Here is a 15,501-nt window from a genome sequence, read left to right as displayed (position 1 = left end):
TTTTTTAAATCTTAAAATAATAATAATGTTATTCTAATAATATTTTATTCAATTCATCTAAAATATCTCATCTCATCTTACTATCTAAATGAGCTTAATTTAGCCCGTTTGGACAGTAAAAATATTTCATCTCATCTCATCTCATCATTATAATTTTTTTAAATTCACACATAAAATATAATAAACAATTCAATTTTTTCTAATATCAAAACAATAATAATATTAAAAAATAATTTTTAATAATATTTTATTTAATTTTTATATTAATTCATTTCACCTCACTATCCAGACTACATCTTGGCGTGACACTTTGTCTTGGAATTGTTTATTTTGCGTTTGAATGAACAAACAAGTTTCATTTGCTGGCTCACAGATAGGACGAGCAATGCCCATACAAAAACATATTACACCTCTGTCATTTACATCTTTTTTTTTTTATTTTTTTTTAATTTAATTTAATTTATTTTTTATTCTGAGAGGACAGACAATCATCTACATCTCAATTAAGAAAGACCCAACATTTCCAAAATCTCTTAGGAATCTAGTGGTTGTCCAATAATAGCTTTGAGACTCCTTCTCCACTTTTCTTTGCAAAGAAGAATCAGCAACTTGCTTGACCTCTCTATTGTGCACATTTTAGACCTGAATGCACATAACTTCTACTTAATTAATTGTAACTATTTCACCCCTAAGCATCCAAGCAAACTTTATTGAACTTTGCCAACCTCTTTCAACCATGATACTATTCATTTGAGAGCCTGACTCAATCTCATTAAACTGAAGGTTTAGTCCATTCAAGAACCAAGTTACTGAAGCTAAATAAGAGCTGTGCCTCTCCAAAGCTCCACCTTTGTAACCTGAGACAAAATCTCAGTTCATCTCTCATTATTTTATCACTATTCATTGATTATACTATACACAAAAAGCTGTGTCCGACCCTCTCATTTCTCTCTCTCATGTTGCCCTTTCAGCAGTAAAGCCTGCTGATACGTAATGCGAATTGACGATATCCACCGTCTACTTGTCTTGTACGAGTTGTCTCCCATTGGTTGAATTGATGCCTATACCCTTGACTATTCAAATACCGATTGTCTCGTACGTGAGAGCTGATATTTTTTCTTCCCATCTTTTTCAAATATTGTTTTATAAAATATTACCCAAAAAGACATAATAATTGGTGGGAGCCAATTTTTCTTCGTTTTTCTTCTTTATCAAATATTACAAAAAAAGTCAAAACCTTTTCATCTCATCTCTATAAACATTTGAACAAAACTATCTCATCTCATCTCAACTCATATATCTTAACACTATTTACACATATCTAAAAAAATCTCATCTCATTTGCGAAAACAAACAAAACCTAATCTTCAAGATTAATCCATTTGATTCTCCAAACCCAGGCGAAGCATCCCTTCTTCTAACCTTATGAAACCACAATTAAAGCGACTCTCTTAAGGCCAGGCCAAGGCTGCCCCTACTCACTGTCAATTCCCACTACTGCTGGGAAGTATTTCCAGAGTTCCTGAGCTCACTCACTCAAGCATTGCAACGGGAATGACACAAAAGCACACTTTGAAACTAGCAGAATACTCAACTGGGTAATGTTAGCACTAAAAGGCAAGGAATTATGAAAATGTCTCACATGAAAACAGAGATCTTAGTAAGACTACAAGCAATGCCAAGCACATGTTGCCTCACAAGAGTCTTTCTGCCTCAATGGTACCTGAAGTTTGCAGGCAAGCAATTGCTTACTCATCCAAGTTAGCAGTTTTTAGAAAGGTCACGTTCTTTCAATTTTTCTGTACCCTTTGAAATTAAAGAAAAAGTAAAGAAACGAGATGAAATGGTAAACGTTGTCGTCTACATTCTCACAAAAAGCACTCGGTGTTCATTGGTTAAGGCCCATTATTTCGTAGGTGAGCATCCAGGCCCAGTAGTGGCTGAATCAGATTGAGGTCTTGTTAATAAAGGGTTTGTCGGCCCAAGAAGTGGTAAAGTTGGAAGTGACACTCTCCATTGTTACAACCCAAATCATTTCACTGTTGGACTTCTTTGTCTTTACTCTTCGACAGGACTTCTGATCTCTTGAGAATCTGCTTAGTGGAGGAGAGGATAGACATATCACATCGATCATATATGATTCGGCGATAAGGGTTAATGATAGCTCTTGATATGTTTCATTAGAGGGAGGATTGGATAAACAACTAAGCATTAAAACTTCATTACGTACTATTACAAAGTGCACAACACTATGCAATGCACCGCCTTTAAAGATTTATTTTATTTAAAAATTAATATTCATATAAAAATTCTAATATAACGACATTTAGTGATAATATTCATTTTTTAATTCTAAAAATGATTTTTTTTTTCCTAAAATATAATTTGATAATTGAGAAAGAATATTACCCTTAAACTGATTTTTTGAGATATATAATTAATTGGATACATTAGAAGTATCAAGTTCAAGTATCCAATTTGTAGAGATATCCCTTGAAAAACGCGTTGAAGAATGTAACTGCAATATGGACCGACATTACATGGGATGGCAAAGGCGGTGGTCGTCAACTGTCAACTATAAAGATAGATCCGCGAGACAATCTAAACGGAGATTAGGCTGCAGTTTACTTCAAGCCTAGCCGCCTCCTAGATTTGGATCTCATGCTACTTCTGTTTGATGCCCCCACATGATAAGTGTGTTCCTAGGTGGAGTATAAAATCTTATATTATCTGAAAATGATAAGTTCTTGAGCTTTATAAAAATTTAATGACACTTCAATTCTATTATTGATTAATTATCTTAGAGTATATGTCATGTGAATTTAGCTTTTCTGTGGAACGTTGCGATTGATATCAAAATCTATGATAACTAAAAATGTGAGGTTTAAGCCGTGCCATCTATAAAAATTTAATTTCTGATTTTTAGCATGTGTTAATCAGATTTTGTTATAGTAACAACCGACCGATTTAATTAAAGGAAGTAATTTGTATAGTCTTGTTCTAGAATATGTTAAGCTCGGCAATTCAAATAAAAAAAAATTAGACTTTTTATGTTAAGTCCCATTTTAAAAAAAAAAAAGAAAAGAGTACGCAAATAGCCTAGGACTATATCTAACTTTGATCTTCAACTATTGAAAACCTCTATCTTAAAAAACGTTTTAATTTGTATTAATTGTTACTATAGCATTTGAGTAGTATTATTTGAATTCCTTTGCACCACATATCATACATATGCTATAATTTGATTTGTAAAATTTAAAATTTAAAATTTATTTTTTAAATTAAATTATGTTACGTGATGTGTGATATAAAAATTTTAAATAGAATGATTCATAACACACGGATAGGAATTTCAAGTGATAATGCTATATGAAAATAATAGTTTACACCTCATTTGATAAATTTTTTATTTTTTTTTTAGGAACTCATTTGATAAATCTTTATTGTTACATATTTGATAAATCTTTTTGATCAAATAGAAAAAGGGTTTTAAAATACAGGAATAATTGGATAAGGTCGATTTTTTTTTTAATTCCTTTAAAAAGTATATCTCCTAACAGGATCGATCCTAAATAAACAAGCCTAAAATATAAAAACAATATCAAGAGAACTTTCTACCTCATCTCACTATAAAGAGGAATGGGGTGTGAAGAATGGGGTAGTTAATAGTGGTTAATAAGAAAAAAAATTTCACTTTAAATATGTACTAATTTATGTTATTTATTTATAAGAGACCTATTATGATAATATATATATTCGGATAAATTAATGAGTTAACGTCCAAATGTTTTCACTCTCTGGTTATGGAATGGACGCTATATTCCAAGTTATAAATTAAAATCCTATAAATATTAGAAAAATAAACAAATTTAATAGATTAATTAAGAAGATTAAACTTAAGGAACAATTAAAAAAAGAAAAAGAAAGATGGTTGCTAATCGTGAAATGCATAAATGTTACGTAATTATTTTGAAAAAGAATGAGATCTATAATTAAAAATAATTTTTTTCTTATCTTTTATTTATTTTTTTAAAATAATTTTATAGTAATTTTACAATTCATAATTATAAATATTTTTTTTCTTATCAGAAAATACACACGTGGAGTTGAGGCGGCTTTTACTGTTTTCATGGAGTCAGTGTTATTATTATGATTATTATATCATTGACGAAAGATAAAAAGGAGGACCCCACAAAAACTTACATCGAACGTGAAAGACATTTTCCCATTCCCAATTCCCACGGTCGGGACTTGGCCGCCGTAATAAATCCGACACCAAAAATAAATTATCAGGACAAAGGGTGTCCACACAGTGGGAAAATAGCACTACCAGATTTCATCTGGACGGTAATAATAACATATATATTTATATAAGGAATAATCACCTACGTCATTGCTGTCTTCATTCAAGCCCTGTGATGATTTCGGCTACCTTATTTATATGCTGGCACGTTTCCTTTATCTCTTTCTTTTATTTTATTTTTTTAATTATTTGGATTTATATATTTTTATTTTATTTTATGCAGATTGTATATATGGAGATGCTGTTTTTGGTGACCGCCTTATAACTTTAAAGGTATTTTTTTCTTTTTTTTTTTGCAGCACTGTTTCTTTCTTCCAGGTTCCCCTGCCTCCCTTCATAAACACACACATACTCTTCTTACCCTAAAAGCCTTTGGCGGCGTTTTCTTCTCAGTTTTCATCCTCAGAAGGTCTTGAGGTTGAGACTAAGCTGATGGTTTATATGTCTCTGATATTCGATTGTTTTGCTCCTTTGCAGTGGTGGATTCTCAGCTTTCTTTGTTTGTTTCTCTAATATTTGTTTTCTTGTGTTCCCAGATTTAATCTCGGAGGGTTTTCATTCGTTCTCGCGGAACTGGAAAGGCTAGCTGTTGATAATCAACAGAAGCTGCAGAATATTACTGGGTTTTTCGAGGCCAGTCATAAGAAAGTTATGGTATTTGCACCCCCGAAGGTTTGTTCGTTCTGCACTCCTCTGCTTCATTTTTTTTCTGTTTCTTTTTCATTCAACTGTATTCCCTGATTACTGTCATGTTGGGTTATTAGATGAGTCCGCTAGGACGAATGGGAGACGATGAATTGGGTCCTCGATGGCTAATACCAATGCTGAGAGCAAGTTACTTCATTCCCTGCTCCATTCACGGAGATTCCAATAAAAGCGAATGCAATATGTTCTGCTTAGATTGCATGGGACGTGCTCTATGTTCTTACTGTTTGATCAATCACAAGGATCACCGCGTTGTTCAGGTTTTGACCCTTATATTCTTTTGTGGAAATCCTTACATAAATGATCCGTTTTCCTTCACCTGGAATCTGTTTGTGAAATTTTCTCTGTTTGGGTGGTTGAAGATAAGGCGCTCCTCGTACCACAACGTAGTAAGGGTTGTTGAGATTCAGAAGTACATCGACATATCAAGTGTTCAGACATATGTTATCAACAGTGCAAAGATTGTATTCCTGAATGAGCGGCCACAACCTAGGCCTGGAAAGGGGGTCACCAATACATGTGAGATTTGTTGCAGAAGCCTCCTTGATTCTTTCAGATTTTGCTCCTTGGGTTGCAAGGTGATTCTCCTTCTCAATGTCACTTTTAATTTCATCACTTTCCTATATCCACAGAAGCCCTCCCCCATCTAAAGTCTCTGCCTTGTTTGACTTGGCTCCGTGTTTTTCCAGCATTTGCAATTCATTAAAGTCTATGAATCTGAGGATTCACACCAGTAGTGTTCCTTATTGTGACACTCTTCTATCTATAGTCTAGGAACATCGATTTCCTGTCGACGTTTCTTTTCCTTCCCATTGGATATTATTTTGTTAGCTGAGCTTGTTTGATGCCCCTGTTTTCTCTCACCTGCTCTGTTTCTTTCTCTGTCTTTTGTTTCCTTTATCGTTGTTTGTGGTTGATTATCTTTTATTTTATTTTTTATTTTATTTTTATGAATGAAAAGTTGTCTAAAGTGTCCTTCCCATTTTTCATGGTGTTAGCTTGGGGCTATGAAGCGGGGCGACCCAGACCTCACGTTTACACTGAGAATGAAGCACGGCAGGGATGCATTCAATGGTGGATCAGAATCAGATGAGTCATCAACCCCAAAGAAGATTCGGAAAAGGCATAACTTCAACCGTATGATGATGGAAAGCCCTGCAATTTCATCCGATGGTCACAATAATTATGGAGGAGAGAGGTTTTGTTCTAGCTCAGGAGATGAGGCCACCACCAACATTTCTCCTGCAACTCCTCCCATTTTCAACCACCACAATGCCAGGAGACGAAAAGGCATACCCCACCGAGCACCATTTTGAGATCAGTCCAGCAATAACACGTGCTTTTGTGGAAAATGGCAATGAAATTCAGTTAAGTTTTAAGGTATGTGGCAGAATTAATAAAAATGTGAAGCAGTAGAGGAAAAAATAAGTGTTGGAAAGGAATGGGGCACATATACTAAGACTTTTAGTTGTTGTAATTTGTAAATACTAGGAAAAGGGTCCCTTAGTATACATATTTGGTAATTACTCGTGGGATTTCTCTCTAAATTAGAAATTATAGGTTGTCTATATGTTAATGCCCGTCCCTTGTACAGATAATGAATGACATATAGCTTTGGGTTGCTGGAAAAGATATCATAATGTGGTGGCATCGTGACGATGCAACATGTAGAGAACATATTTTGTGCATATAGACATATATAGTCTGTTTTTATCATCGAAAGTTATATTCTGTTGTGTGAATGATTCGTAGTTTTATCCCATACATACATACATACATACATATAATATATATGTATGCTTATCATGATCCTTGTCCGTTTCGGGGAATTTGGAACCCGTTTTTGGAACTAATTTCTAAAGTACAATATTCATGAAGACTTTAAAGCGGCAGTACTAGTGGGTTATTGATATTTTCTTTAGTCTTTGAATGTGGATCAGTTTGGTGTCTAGCAAGACCAGTGGAAGTATGAGCTGGCCGTTGCACATTGGAGGCATTTTAGTACTATTTTTGGTACGTCAAATTTGTGAACACGGGCGCACACGAAAATTAAAGTATCTATATATATATCTATATAAATATGCCCCATCTGGACCCAAAATAGTGATTCATATTCTTGGTCATTAAGTGGACCACTGGCGTTAATCATGTTGGGAAATTTTATTCTGTGGCATGAAAAATTAAATTACGACTTATTTTATTTTAAATGGGGGAAGGCCCCATGTTGGGTCTAATTCAAACCACGTGGGTAGTAGCAGCTATTCTATAATAATTTAAAATGATTTTTTTGTTGTCGATAAGAACGATAATTAGTACTGATTCTCAACTTTGGTTACCATATATGATGCCGTTTATTCTATTGCACTGAGAAATAAGAATCATCTAATTGGGAGGTCAATTCAAGGTGCCAGCTTTACGTACCCACCATCCATCGGCGCCGGCTCCCGAAATGGTGTTGTGATAATTTGAAAGACAAACGATGGTCTTTTGGATCATCAACGTCGCTTGGTTGGTTCTAATTCATCCATACATTAATTCAATGAGAGAATGTGGCTTTGCGGTCACGTAGAGGTCTGGTTTGATGTGAGACCAAATATATATATCTATATATATATATATATATATATATATATATATATATATTGGTTTCATTTAATTTAGACATTGCTTTTTATGAGAATGCTAGTTTGTGACGAAAAACAACAAGTTTCGAGTGATAAGTCTAAAGACTAGACGAGGGAGAGGTTAATGTCGTGAAAAGCTCGAGAGACACGTAAACCCCACGACGGACAAGGACAGAGACAAAGTACTACTTGATCAGATGCTCCCTCATCATCATCTCGCTTTCACTCTACTGATTATATATTATATATATGTATCTATCTTTGAATATATGTGTTATTTAATTATGTGATCAATAAATAAATAGCCAAGTGGATTACGAGCTAGCTAGCTAGCTAGAGCCGTGAAGAATCCCAATGGCTGCGTGTACTATGCTGATCAATTATCCTCCATATGCCATTTTTCTAGCCCTCTCTTTCATATCTCTTTTTTTTTTTTTATTTATAATTATTATCTAATGAATTATTTGGGGCTGAAACCAAAGACAGCCGATCGATAGAACCTCATCGTACGTTAAACATGGAACCGGGTGACGTACGTTTCTTCCGATGTTAAACTGTCACAAATTAATAATAAAATAATCATCACTATTCTTGGCCGTACACGTTTCAGCTTAATTTACTTTCTAGATTTTGGAACTTGGGTCTATTTTTATGAAAGAGCCCGTGTAAAGCATCACCACACTGCTTATATTTAGAAAGAGGGAGAGATCGACGAGATAAGTTGGCATGTAGCGGTGGGGATACGGTGTGGGTGGGTGTCACTGTGGATAATGCATGCCATCTTTATATTCCTTCTTTTCTTTTCTATTTTCTTTCGATTGTTCCACGTAAAAAGAATATATATATTTATATTTATTTATTTATTGTACGTAGGTAATGAGTCATCAAGATTAATTTAGGGGCTATAGTTAATGGTTTGTGTGTCTTTATGGTTAAGACAGAGAGTGTTGAAGATAAGGGTGCCTGCGGTCATGCTGGCCGGTTTGGTATCAGACATTTCGTCATTTCTCTTTTTGACCAGTACTTTATTTATTTGATGATGATCAGTTTGCCTGAACAACCCACATTTATTTTATCAAGAATTGTAGATCATTTTTCTTTTCCAACTTTCTTGCTAAACAAACAAACAGAATATAGAGTCGCTGGGTGGCTTCTTTTCCAAATACAGCTTGGAACCAACATACATGGAAGCGAAGGCAGACGTGTACTGCAAACAGGTGGAACTGTGTTTCTAGGTCAGACGTGTGTCGAGTCAAGGGTAGTCGGTTAACTTGCAGAACGAAATCAAGAGGTTGGTCAGATGAGAGTTCTTGTGCTCACTGACACGACAAACTTGGCGTTTCAGCAAGGCTGGATTTTCAAACCCGAGATCAGTCTCGTGCCATTCATGGGCATGCCACTTGTTAATTAAGCTGATCAACTTTCTTGCATCCAAAGTTCATATCCCCAGAGAAATGGACGGTTTGCTGCTTCGATCTCGATCCAACCCGTCCTTAAAAGACCAAGGAGAAAGAAGGATAAAATTAACTTACGGCCTCCCACTCCTTATCTTTAATAAAGCAGCTGGTCCGGTATTTTGTGGATGAATATTTTTTATGATGAGATGAAATGAAAAATTTATAAATAATAATAAAATAATTTTATATTCTGTTGAGTTTTAGAAAAATAGAGAAACAAAAAATTAAATAAATATAGTGTAAAGTTAAAATATTATTATAATATAATTTTTATTTTAGAATTTGAAAAAATTGAATTATTTTATATATTTTGTTTGAAAATTTGAAAAAGTTGTAATAATTAAATAATGATTAGATGAAAATTAAAAATTAAAAAATAAAAAATAAAAAATATGTTATACTTGAATTGAAAAGAAAATGAAATGAAATAGATTGTGATAGAATCCAAACGAGGGTAGTCATTGAGGTATAAGTTTAAAAGTTTTCTGATCGAGCAGATGTAGTGTGATAGAGTTCTTTTACAGAGCGTATTAATTCTTGGGCTTAAGGTCTCCATCGTTTGGTTATATAGATGAGATAGTCAAATAAAAAAATTATGAATAATAATAAAATAATTTAAGTTAATTAAGATTTTTTTGAGATTTTGAAAAAGGGAAAGAGAACAAATTGAATAAAAGAAATTATAAAATTAAAAAAAAATTAGAATATATTTTTTTAATATTATTTTTATTTTGAGATTTGAAAATATTGATATTTTTTTGTATTAATTTGTTTGGAAGTTAATTTTGAAAAGTTGTAATGATTAGATTAAAAAATTAAAAATTAAAAATTGGAAAATGTTTGTATTGAAATTATATTTGAATGTTGAGATGTGATGAGATGATTTTAAAGATTTGTGACGAAATGGTGGTTGAAATATTAGATGAAAAGTTGAATGTTGAGATGTGGTGAAATGGTGTTTGAAAATATTTGTATTTAAAAAAAAAAAAAATGTCAACCGAAAGACTCATCGATGGGGCTCCAACTAACACCACCTAAAACCTCCCACCTACGAAAGAAAATTAGAAAAGAAAAATGACAAGAATAAGTAAGAGCTGACTAACGGTATCTTTAAATTAAAGTCGATCCCTACCAAAAATGGATCAGCAGGATCAAACAGCACACACATATATGACTTTAAAAAGTCACTTTCAAGTTTCAAGACCACTTCCTCCAATATTATATATTATATACACATGATACATATCGTGTGTCATAAGAGGACTTGCGACTACGAATAAAAAATCAATTAATCATCTCAATTCTCATCATCTTCTTATTATTTCATAATGTAACATTAGATGATAGGTTTACAAATAAAATATAATAAATAATTTTTAATCATTTAATGTTACATTATAAAATGATGAGAAGATGATAAAAATTGAGATGATGAGTAGCATAACTCGATTACAAAAATGGCAAAGAGACATTTTTTTTTCTCAAGGAGTTAAAGTAACGACCAGTTATAGTTTGACAAACGAGCATTAAAGAAGGGTATCGGGCCTCTCTTCTTTCAAAACGAGGCCCATTTATATTTTCTTCACAGGCCTGACCACTGATCAGGACGGGCTCAATAGTTAGCATATTGGTTGGATAGGTTAAAGACTTAAAGTGGGTTGGGCGGAGTTTTGTATGCCTGTTAAGGCCCAATTCCTTATTCCTCTCTCTCTCTCAATTTTTATATATATTTAAAATTTGCTTTGGAGAAAATATTGCCGTAATAGATGCTGATTAATTAATCCAAAGTACGTGCATTACCTTTTGTTCTTAAAAGATTAAAAAACATAGACGTGTCGCGACATCATCAACCGGAGCCATATATATATATATATATATAATATAATATATACTAAGTGAAAACAACGTACAATGCACGTTTGTTTAGTTTATATTTAATTTTTTTTTGTTAAGACCTAATTTTTTATTAATAAGGATGTAATGTTTTCGGTTAATTAAATAATGATGTAATATTTATGTAATTTATAAATAATTACACGTTATGATATATTATAAAAGAAGAATATTAATAGAAGTTATAACATGATCCTATAAATAATCATCACCCATAGTTTTATGAAAGTTGTTTGAGATAATTTTAAATTAACAAATTACCTTACTTTGCATTGAAAAGGTTCAAAACAAATGATTCTAAAAATTTTCGGGTCTCATATGGAAACTCCCTGTCGCAAGCTCAATCTTTAATGTTTATTGTTTCAGATCTCAACTTTCGGTAATTTTTTGAACCTATATAAGCCTTGTAAAAGTTCATGGGAATTAACATCGAGAAAATAAACATCGTTGGTAGTAATTGAGTTTTCTAGGCATTTTACCTCCTCTCCAATATATTTAAAAAAAAAACACCTCATTTTCTAATATCAATATGGTTGCAAAGACGCTTAGGAAAAAAAAAAAAAAAAGATTGCAAAGACGTTACTGCAAAATATAATAAGATCTTGATAACACAATAACTAATCATGAACAAGCCTTCAATAAGACATAATCCAAAATCTTCCATGTATGCAGGCCATCTCTTTTATGAAATAACAACAATAGTGAATGTTTTGGCTATTGACTTGATAGCAGCCACTAAAAATACTTAACCGCTTCATCAATGAAAGATATGCCCAATACCCAAAAGATTATATGAAGATACCCGTGTTCTAGATAAATTAATAATACTAAAATTTTCTGGCATCCTTATAAACTCAATCTTTATGGCAAGGTAAATCCCAGTATCATAATGTATCTGACCTAGCCTCCAAAATACATACAAGATAATCGCACATGTTTATATTCACAATCTTATAGACCAGTCAGTTTAGAATACAGATCCTCGCAAGATTAAAAAATAGAAATCTCAAAGAAAAAATTAAAAGAAATTAAAGAAGTCCAAAGAGATAGTTTTAAATCTCTTTTCCGTCCCTGCTTCCATACGTTGACTAAATCTTCACTTTCTGCATATCCCAGTCCCAAATCAGAAAAAAAAAAAAAAAAAATTATCCAGGCAGGGCCAAACATTGGATTCGCACACGAGTTGATGAAAAGTTTTATAATAGGATAGATATCCTCACTTCACACAGCTACTCCAGACAAAAGGTACCCACCATAAAGAAGGTAACCAAAACAATTTTATCAGGCCTATCAGATCTAACAAATGCAGGCTTGAGAAGGGAGTCGCAGCTCAAAAAACCATGCATAACCTAATAAAAAATTTAATAAACCATGTATAACCAATTCAACCAAATCTCAAAAGTTCAATATAAAAAACATAGTCTTGGCTCAATTGCTTAGAAAACCCAAGAGAATGCAACAAGATAAAATATTGATTCTATTTGAAAACGTTGAAGCAACAAACAGCCATCAGAAAAGAAATCTTTCCTCTCCATGGATTTTCCCAATAAACCAAATAGAGCAACGATCGCATTAAAATAATCAAGATTTCGGAAAAAATACAAGAAAAGAAGAAAAGACCATCTGGGAGCATTGGATATCCTCTTATTATAATAGGATATATATATATATATATAATACATGCATGAGGCTACTAATTTCATGCCGGCCACTTAATTAATTACCTGGTTAAACTGATGACATGCATATATTTAAGTGTTTTTAATTGTGAAAATTTCAAGAATCTGCATGCCAGCCACGTTCATTAATGACGTACGTTTCTTCTAGGATAGATAGATATAACTTAATTGGACACGAAATTCATTATGATCATATACATACATACATGTACATACGCGTGATAAGTTGCAGTTTGATCTTTTTGAGGCACAAAGCTATACTCGGATTCCTAATCCTAGTCATAATTAATGATTATCTCCGCAACCCACTTTTCTTGGCTTCTTGACATGAATAATTAATTATTGCACTTCGATAATATACCTATAGATGAGCAGCGTTAACTTTAACAGAAAAACAATAAAAACCGTTAAAACAAGATTTTTCGTTAAATAATCACTTTATATATATAGATAGATATATACAAGTCTTATACATTTATAAATGCTTTGAAAACTTCCAAACATTATATACATTATATATATATATATATAATATATATATATATATATATGGATTGCAAACACTTGACACATTTCTTTTTTTTCACTAATAAATAAATTCCTAAATAATAACAATGTCCAAAAAAATACGAGGGTCTCTTGTACACAACGACAACGAACAAACATCATCTCGACATGCAGGTTGTGATCTGTCCTATTTATAAGATGTTGAAACAAATTAATCCGAAAATCCTTCCATATATCATTTTTTGACTTTTTTTCTTGATTACATGTATGCATGCACGTCTGAATTCTTGACTTTTACCAAGTAGTTAATAGTTAGGGTAGTGATAGGCTTATAATTCATTTACTACCTATTTATTGTTTATAATGTATTTGTTTTTTTATTATTTTCTTTTAAGTATTTTTTTAACATCTTTAATTATTAATAAAAAATTAAAAAAATATATAATTTTATCAATAGTCATTTCTTTAACCATGAAGTAATATAAAAAATTTTTAAAAAAATCAAATACAAAAAGAGTAGTCACTTTCTTAACTAACATTTTTTTTTCACATTTAAATATTTTTAAAAAATAAAAAAATACATCAATATATTTAAAATTACTTTCTTAATTATTAAATAAAAAAAAATTTTGACCAAGATCAACTTGAACAGAGGGAGGTAAAATAACTTTTTTCAAATAGTTATTGTCAGTGGCATGAGATTTTTAGGTCAAGCGTTACGTTGCGGAACAGTACTACACGTCAGATTGAGCAGTGACCCTTTTCTGAGACCGAAAATAAGTCAACCAGTACACACCGTACCATATATGAATTCGGTCCTCCATTGTAAGTACGATCTTGCAAAATTCGCGTTTATACGGCTGAAGAGTGTTGGGAAGGAAACGCGGTACATGTTTGAGGACTTCTATCATGCCATGCTTCTCTTGTTCCAGGTTTTGTTTAGTTACTTAGTTTAAATGAAATGAAATGTGTTGTTAAAAATTAAATAAAATATTATTATAATATAAAATTTTAATATTATTTTTATTTTGTAATTAAAAAATTAAATTATTTATTATATTTTATTTAAAAAATTAAAAAAATATGAAATAAGATTAAATAAGATGTGATTTGATGTAACCAAACCAGTCACTTTTTGAGGAGTTTCAAGGAAACAAACACCGAGCCGCGTGCAACGTCATCGCCTGGAAGTCGGAACGCAGATTTACAACTTTAAACTTGAGGCAGTGTTTCACGTAAAAAGTCATCAACGGCTTCGCTTTCGTCATCCTCTTCCCTGTTCCTTTCTAATCTTATATATTTGTGTCTTGGAATTGGCCTCTCGGATACTTCGAGGCTCCCCACTCTTCCCTAAACATTCTTTGAACCTGTTCCCAGAAGAAACTCCTACTTTTCCTGGTACGTGTACTGACACGCCTCTTCCTGTGTTTCTCCCGCGCTATATCTGTTGTCTCTGGGGTTGTCTGTTTTTCTATCTTTCACACGCGCATAGATTAATGGGTGTTTGCTTCTCGTCCGTTTGGGGTAGAGAGTCTCGGCCTTCTCATCCCACTGCTAAGATCATCTCCGTCAATGGTGTCCTTCGCGAATATCCTGTCCCTGTTACTGTCTTCCAAGTCCTTGAGACCGAAAAGTCCTCGTCCTCTTCTTCTTCTTCGTCGTCGTCGTCGTGTTTCGTCTGCAATTCTGACCGTTTGTATTACGACGACTACATTCCGGCCTTGGATGGGGCCGAGGAGCTTCAGGCCAATCAGATCTACTTCGTGCTTCCCGCTTCTAAGCTTAAGCAGCGGTTGACCGCTTCGGATATGGCCGCCTTGGCCGTCAAAGCCAGCGTTGCTCTTCAGAACACCTCCAAAAACAACGGTCATCGCCGGAAGAAGGCCCGTATATCTCCGGTTATTATGGTTAAGCAATCGGTTTCTTTCGAAAGTACTAAGATTAATCTTGATTATGACGGCACTGAAGATCGATTTGGGTATGGGTACGGACCCAGATCGCAAAAGAAGACCCCCGTTTCGGATGCCAAGCCGGGCGTCAGGGGATTATCTCGAGCCGGGTCTGTGAGAAGGTTGCAGAGATACACTTCTACAAGGGCGAAAATGGCGGTTCGTTCCTTTAGACTCAGGTTGAGCACCATTTACGAAGGGACTGTTCTCTAGATGAATTCCTTCTGCTCTCTGTAACTACATCAAAGAAAATTAATATTCCTTCTTTGTTCTTAAGTTCAATCGTTTCTGTAACATACTTATCTCCATGTAGACAAAAACGGAGGTTGGGACTGAGTTTGTACTTTTTGCAGTTTTGATTAATGAATCATTGATCTTAAATTT

At 33.2% G+C, this 15,501-nt stretch overlaps 2 protein-coding genes across 3 annotated transcripts; both read left to right on the top strand.

The window, feature by feature from the left end:
• The first annotated feature begins 4,531 nt into the window (after nt 1-4,531).
• Nucleotides 4,532-6,726, top strand: LOC121259933 (protein RGF1 INDUCIBLE TRANSCRIPTION FACTOR 1). 2 transcript variants are annotated; one of them, XM_041161750.1, is made up of 5 exons: nt 4,532-4,576; nt 4,840-4,975; nt 5,068-5,268; nt 5,371-5,586; nt 6,007-6,726. In XM_041161750.1, exons 2-5 carry the CDS (start codon nt 4,955-4,957, stop codon nt 6,322-6,324), a joined length of 756 nt encoding a protein of 251 aa, XP_041017684.1. In that variant the 5' UTR covers nt 4,532-4,576; nt 4,840-4,954; the 3' UTR covers nt 6,325-6,726. The 2 variants fall into 2 exon arrangements, with proteins under 2 accessions (XP_041017684.1, XP_041017685.1); XM_041161751.1 differs by having other exon boundaries at nt 4,570-4,720.
• A 7,761-nt stretch (nt 6,727-14,487) lies between these two features.
• On the top strand, nt 14,488-15,501 carry LOC121259932. The gene has a single exon (XM_041161749.1). The coding sequence runs from the start codon at nt 14,665-14,667 to the stop codon at nt 15,328-15,330; it is 666 nt and encodes a 221-aa protein (XP_041017683.1). The 5' UTR covers nt 14,488-14,664; the 3' UTR covers nt 15,331-15,501.

This window comes from Juglans microcarpa x Juglans regia, chromosome 4D (genome assembly GCF_004785595.1).
Source record: "Juglans microcarpa x Juglans regia isolate MS1-56 chromosome 4D, Jm3101_v1.0, whole genome shotgun sequence".
Lineage (NCBI taxonomy): Eukaryota > Viridiplantae > Streptophyta > Magnoliopsida > Fagales > Juglandaceae > Juglans > Juglans microcarpa x Juglans regia.
Note: the sequence above shows the minus strand (reverse complement) of the source record. Positions and strands in the feature narration are given on the sequence as shown.